This window comes from Bison bison, unplaced genomic scaffold (assembly GCF_000754665.1).
Source record: "Bison bison bison isolate TAMUID 2011002044 unplaced genomic scaffold, Bison_UMD1.0 scf7180017864040, whole genome shotgun sequence".
NCBI classification, from domain to species: domain Eukaryota; kingdom Metazoa; phylum Chordata; class Mammalia; order Artiodactyla; family Bovidae; genus Bison; species Bison bison.
The window spans coordinates 6,631,521-6,639,095 of record NW_011494612.1 but is presented as its reverse complement, the minus strand read 5'-3'; the positions used below and the strand labels follow the sequence as shown (position 1 = coordinate 6,639,095).

Below are 7,575 nucleotides of genomic sequence, written 5' to 3'. Positions count from 1 at the left end.
GAAATAGCTCAACTGGAATTCCATCACCTCCACTAGCTTTGTTCGTAGTGATGCTTTCTAAGGCCCACTTGACTTCACATTCCAGGATGTCTGGCTCTAGATGAGTGATCACACCATCGTGATTATCTGGGTCGTGAAGATCTTTTTTGTACTGTTCTTCTGTGTATTATTTCCACCTCTTCAGAGACTAAGTAATAAAGAAACTAAGGCTTAGAGAGATTGAAGTGAAGTGAAGTGAAGTCACTCAGTCGTGTCCGACTCTTTGCGACCCCATGGACTGTAGCCTACCAGGCTCCTCAGTCCGTGGGATTTTCCAGGCAAGAGTACTGGAGTGGGTTGCCATTTTCAACTTGCCCCAAATCACACAGTTGTGAACCAGTATTCACACTCATGCTTGTCTGACTCCAGATTCCATGTCATTCTACTAGACCTATAGCACAGCTATCGCCATTAGAAATGGGGAGTCAGGTGGGCAGGTGAGCCCCCAAGAGTATTAGTCATAGTGCCATCATTTCTTACGATGTTTCTGTGGGAATATGCTTGACTCGGTTTAGTACAGACCCTGGGACATGTCTCCTCCTTGTCCATACACAATTCTCCATAGGATGCTCCCAACATTACCTCCTGGCAGTAAGAAAGGAAAACTCTATAGTTCTAAGACACTGAGCATAGAGCGCCCAAAGCCTATTTAAAAAGTAGAGGAAGTTGTAAACAGATTGGACTAAGAAAGTTAAGCTCTTTCTTTCTTTTCTTCCTTGCTAAGATTTCTTCTATACCATTATCATCTACTTTTACACAAAATGGGTTTCTCTTTTACTTAGCTCACTGCACAAGACACCAAATCAGCAGACTCCCCAATACAAACCTGTTCCTGAAACAAGTTCAAGGTCCTGAGACTTAACACTAAATTAACAAATAACAAAGCATAAACATAAAAAGAAAAGTCCTCCCTCAACTCCTCTTTCTCTTTTGTTTCTTCATAGTTCCATACAAAAGCAGGTTTTGCACATCAAGAACCAATGCTGATTAGCACTGAAAAGGAAAAATTCACACACAGAAAAAGATGCTGATAACAATCTCAGACATTCTCATCTTAAGCTAACCATTAGCATGCTATAAGTTGCAGACAAATGAAGAATGAGGCTAAAGGTGTACACATAATATCTAAGATGACAAAATAAATTTAACTTCCAGTCCTGATTTGGACATTTAAAAAGTAGCATGGCCAATATTCAGCAAATATCTACTGAAACAAATCTAACTGCCAGAGTGGTTGTAAACACAGTGGGTAAAAAATGATTTTAATCCTTCACAAAACAACCACTCATGATTCAGACACTACTATCCCCATTTTACAGAGAAGAAAACTGAAGCAATTAAAGTTAACTTACTTTGAACCCAAATCTACTTTATTCCACAGTCCAAATCTGTAACCACTATGCAATGTTATAAAATACAAATACCAGTGCTTCTTAGGAATACCATACCATTATGATATGAAGAACTGTACAAGTTTAAGCCATATTTACATGATTTACTCATTTACATACTGAAAGAATATATACAGCATATAATCAAGAAGCAATATAGCATTAGTAAATCAGGACGTGGAAAGAACCTAAATGTCCATGAATTAATGAATGGATAAAGAAAATGTGGGATATACAATAAAATACTATTTAGCCATGAAAAAGCCATTATGCCTTCTGTAATAACATGTATAGTCCTTGAGGGTATTATGATACATGAGATAAGTCAGAGAAAGATAAGTACTATATGATCTTACTTACATGTGGAATCTAAAAAAATCCCACGAAAAACAAACACAAAAATCTCATAGATACAGACTGGCAGTCGCCAGAGACGGGAAGGAGGGTGGATAAAATGGGTAAAGGCGGTCAAAAGGCAAATTTCCAGTTATTTCACTTACTCCAGCCTGAAGATGTAACGTAGAGTATGGTGACTATAGTCAACAACGCTATTTGTGTATCTGAAAGTTGCCAATAAAGTGCAGCTAAATAGTTCTCAACATAAAGAAAAAAACAAAAAACAAACTATGTGTGGTGGTAGATCTTAACTAAATTTATTGTGGTGATCATTTTGCAATACATACCCATATGAATCCATTATTGTTGTATACCTAAAACTAACACAATGTAACATGTTAAGTTTATCTCATAAAAAAAGGGGGTTGGGAGCAAGAATACTTTATAAGGGTTTAGGAGAACAGACTTTGAAGTTAGACAAAAAAGGGTTCAAAGTCAGTCAATGCCCAGCATTTATTACATGATTGACTTTAGAAAAATTATTCAATCTCTGTATATAGCAGTTTCACATCTGTAAAATGTAGACAATTAGAGTATCAACTTCTTGATAATGTTCAGTGGATGTGGCAGTACCTGATAAAGGGCAGGCTACATTTAAAAGGAAAAAAAGAAAAAAATATCATGCAAAAAAAAGACAAAGAAAATACAGCATAATTTTGGGAGTATTTGGGTTACAGAATTATAGGTATTTTCTACTTTTTCCTTTTCTCCTTTATTTTATAAATGTTTGACAGCACATATTGGTTTCGTGGTAGGAAAAAAACCATAGGCTTTAATATTTTAAATGCATGACAAACCTGAAATTAGCTAATAAACAACTACTACTTGAAATATTGGTAATCCAAGTTTGTAGAAGAAGCTTAAAAAATTGGGTTACACATTAGAAAACTAAAAGGTAACAATCGTTTTCAAAGCTCCAGTGACTCACTAGTGAAGGAAACATAAAAGCAGACACAGATATAGAGTACAAACTAATGGTTACCCTTGGGGAGACCGAAGTGAGAAGGGCAATATAATAGTAAGGGCAAACAGGGTTATTATGGGATTATATGAAATCATGTATACAAAACTTCCCAAAATTGTAAAACAATATAAAATTTAAAAATAACCAGTTATTCAGTAAAAAAAATTAACAACAAAAGAAGGTCCAGTGAATCAGAGAACAAAATATGCCAAACTGAGATTATGATCTGTATACATAAAAAGTTTGTAACATTTTATATTAGATGGAAATTTGCATACCCAGAATGGCTAAAGTGACTGACACCAAGTGATCTTTAGCAGCAAGTGACCAAGTCACCAAGTGACCAAATTAGCAGCAAAACACCAAGATGAAAATCTGCTTGCCATTCTACTCTATCTTTATACCTCTCAATGTTTCTCATGAGGAAAAAAAAAAAGACCATTCCAAGAAGACTTTACTCTTCAAATATTCAGAATCCTACTTGGAAATAGGGATAAACTAGCCTGAGATTCCATAGCTTTTTAACCTTTTAAGAAAAGAAAGACTCCTTCAAACTTACTTGTAAATCTAGAAATAGGTGAAATATGGTCAAGGATTTTGAAAAAATACAAAATATAAGCATTCGATAAACTGCATTTTTATTAACTTACAGATCTTTCATATTTTTGTCTACAACATGCACTAAAATCAAAAGTAAGTTAATGTATTTGTTTGAAAACATTCTGTAACTCAGACTGATCATTTTATTGTAACATGGAGTAAACATTAGGGAAAAGATAAATTAGCAATAATATTGTGCCTCAAATAAACCTCACTGGCTATGATACTGCCACAAAGCTGTAATAAACATCAAAATGGGTTGTTCTGAGAAGAAAACTGATCAGTTGTGCTCCAGCATCATATATGAAGAGGAAATAAAGCTAAATTACTTTTAAGAGTTCATCTAAATCTTTCCCCAAATTACTTTACTATGAGAGATTGATACCTGGAGTCCAGGGACCCTTCAACAAAGGAAAACCATTATAATAAAAGTAGACAGCATTGTCTTTTACAGTTTTGGCATTCATCTGACTATATACATAGAGAAAGAGAGAGAGGAATGAATGAAATGATCTCTAACCTTTTCCCACTTCCATTTTTTAAACAAACCAAACAAAAACATACAACCCAAGATGAATAGCAGAAGAAGAACAAGAAAAATAGTATTAGCAAACACATTATCTTAATAGAAAAGACTTTATAAGGTCTAAATTCTTTATTTTCAAATTAAAGTAAAAACACAGGTAGCAGGAAAGAAACATTAATAAGGTGCTAGAGCAAAGAGGCAAGTGATTCAAAGGAATAAATGAGGGATTAAAAAGTTTTAAATACAAAATTTATTTAGCTAACTAGAAGTACATTAAAAATCACAGGAAATATACATAATCTAAAAAGAATTACTACCACACTAACATATACAAATTTACCTTTATCTTAGTGTGCACATCAAAGATATCTGGAATACTACCAAAAATCGTCTTAATTTCTTCCGGTGCAAGGATAGGCCCACCTCGTTGTCCTTCCTCTTCCAATGGTACTTGAAATAACTAAAGGGCAAAACAAAACTAGATTAGGTAAACTGGAAGAAGAAAAGAATTATTTAATAGTGATAAAGGAGAGAGAAGATATTAATGGAAAAGAAAAATACTTCTTCCTAACCTAAATTTGAGACCTTTTCTCATAACATTTTCTAGTCTATTTTATCCTGTTTATTCACACATCTGTGTGTGTGTGTGTGTGTGTGTGTGTGTGTGTATATATATATATATAAAATCTTGTAACAAAATATTAATTAGAATCTAGTAAAAGTTTATCACAGTCCTACAAATCATTAAAATTGTTAGTGTGATACAGAGTAATTTCTACTTTTTTAATTCAAGTTACTAAGGAAGAAAGCAATAAGGAATCATACTTTAATATAGGTACTAAATGTTTTGAACTGATAGCAACAAAAACTTGGTTTAGGGGAAAAAGACTGGATTTGAAGCTAGAAGACCTGTCTGTATCCATGCTGCTGCTTCTATCAATCTTAAAAAAATACTCCTACAACTAGTAAGTGAATTTAGCAAGGTCTTAGGATACAAGGTCAGCATGCACATGCATGCATGCACACACATGCATGCAGGCACACTGAAAAAAAAATCATATTTCTGTAAACCAGTATTGTACAAACTGAAACCGAAGGTTAAAAAACAGTACCATTTACAATAAAAAACTAAAATGCTTAAGTATAAATAGAATAAATCACGTACATGATGCTGAAAACTACAGAATGTTGATGAAAGAAATCAAAGAAGACCTAAATAAATGAAGACATACAGTCATGGACTGAAAGATTCAACACCGTAAAAATGTCAACTGTCCCCCATTCCCAAATTGATATAAGGATTTACCCTAATGCCTATCAAAAATGCCAGGAATTCTCATAGATAAAATCTGATTCTAAAGATTCATATGGAAGGGCAAAGAGCTTCTTACTATCAAGCTCCAGTATTGTGCAACACTGGTGAAGAGAGAAACATTCATTATCAACAGAACAGAATACAGACTCTAGAAACGAATCCATGCAAATTTTTTGACAAAGGTGCAAAAGCAATTTAGTGCAGGAAGGCTAGTTGTCCAACACATGGTACTAAAACACCATTTGCCATAGGCAAAACAAATGAAAGTGAAAGTGAAAAGTGAAGTCGCTCGGTTGTGTCCGACTCTGCGATCCAGTGGACTGTAGCCCACCATGCTCCTCTGTCCATGGGATTCTCCAGGCAAGATAAACCTCAGCCCAAATATAATATTTATACAAAAATTAACTCAAAATTATCATAGACCTAAAGAAAAAACTCACAACTATGAAATATTTAGAAGAAAACCTAGGAGAAAACCTTGTGACTTAGGCTTATGTAGAGTGTTTAAATACGAAATCAAACCCATGATGTATAAAAGAAAAAAAAAACTGATAAATTGGACTTTATCAAAACTAAAAACAACTCAGCAAAAAACTTACAACAAGAAAACATATTATAGAATAGGAAAAAAATGTCTGCAAATCACATTATCTAACAAAGGACTATATTCAAAATATATAAAGAATTCTCAAAACTCTGGAAAGAAAACAATCCAATTAAAAACAAGTAAAATCTTTAGTTATTTCAATTAAAACAAGATATACAGATATCAAATAAGGACAGAGATGTTCAGTATCACTAGTCTTTTTAAAATGTAAATTAAAGCCAGGATGAGATAATACTATACACGTGTTTGAATGGCTAAAATAAAAAACACTGATAACATAAAGCAATGGTGAGGACGTGAGCAACTGGAACTTTTACATGTTACTGGTTGAAGAGCAAAACTGTACAGCCCCTCTGCAAAAAGGTTTGATGGTTTCTTTTGAAATCAAGCATTACTTACCATATGATCCAGCAGTATCACTCCTAGGTGTTTACCCAAGAGAAATGAAAATTTATGTCCATAGAAAACTTGTACACAAATATCTGTAACAGCTCTATTGATAACCACTCAAAACTGGAAACAACCCAAATGTCCTTTTAATAAGTCAATAGATAAACTGTGGTACATCCATACAGTGGTATACTACTCAGCAAAAGGATCAAACTATTTATACACACAAGTTAGATAAAACCCAAAGGAACAGGTTGTATACTATGACTCTATTTTATGACATTAAAAAAAAATTATAGTAACAAAGAAGAGATTAGTGATTACCAGGAGTTGAAATGAGAAAAAGGTGTGACATAAAGGAAGAGTAACAGGAGTTTTGGGGGGAGATAGAAATGTTAAATGTTTCAAAGAGTCAATTTCACTGTATAGTTAAAATTCTAGCAAAAATAATGATGTATTATTGGGTTAACATATGTAGCAGTAATATGACAATAGCACAAAGGCCAGGATGGGATTAATGAAAGGAAGGAGGGAGGGAGGAGACAGGAAGAAAAGAAAGAACACTGTAAATAGTAAGAAACTTCATAAAGATTATGAATTGTTCTTACAACAGTTTACCACCTCTTCCCCAAAAATACCTATGTATATTCAGGCCTTCCATTTTTGCAAGTATGGTGAGCACCTACTTGCTGAAAACAAAATAATGAAGTAAGAAAAACCTCTGTCTGAATACATCAACAAGCTGACAAGAAAGTGAGGTACCTTCAGAGGCCAAAATCTAAGTGAAAGTAGAAAGCTGAGTACTAAACCAATCTTTTTCCCAAAGACATTTGCCTAAATCGATGAAAGTTAAGCTTCACCTATAAAAGCCTCAGTGAGAACAGAAGACCCATACAAAACCTAGATTCCAACATATTAACAATTTCCAGTAAAGTCAGAAGTATGTTTAACCAATGACCCAGAAATTCCAGATTTCTGCCCAGTATATGTTCTCAAGCAGCCATGAGTAAGAATACTCACAGAAGCACTACTAGTAACAGTAAAAACAAACAGCAATGAGAGCATCAAAACAAATTCCAATGTCTACTAAAAATAAAAGTTAATTAGGTGGATATAATCATACAGGAAAATGAATTACTGCCACATGCAATGACACAGATGTATCTTAAGAACATTTCTATCAAGTGAAAAAAGCAATTCACTAAAAAATATATACTGTTACATTTAGACAGTTTGATTTTCTACATATATATGATAGATCTATAAGGAAAATGGTAAGCACAAAACTCCAGGTAATGGTTATCTATGAGAGAGGGAAAAGAAACGGGATTGGGGAAAAACGTAATA

General features: G+C 33.7%; 1 protein-coding gene across 5 annotated transcripts in view; it reads right to left on the bottom strand.

Annotated features, from left to right (window-relative positions):
* Positions 1-7,575, bottom strand: part of ECT2 (epithelial cell transforming 2) — a 59,321-nt gene that overhangs the window by 31,168 nt on the left and 20,578 nt on the right. For all 5 annotated transcript variants that reach the window (XM_010835268.1, XM_010835272.1, XM_010835273.1 and 2 more), the window contains one exon: positions 4,257-4,376. In XM_010835268.1, the coding sequence (XP_010833570.1) occupies positions 4,257-4,376 (120 nt within the window). The remainder of the gene's footprint in view (positions 1-4,256; positions 4,377-7,575) is intronic.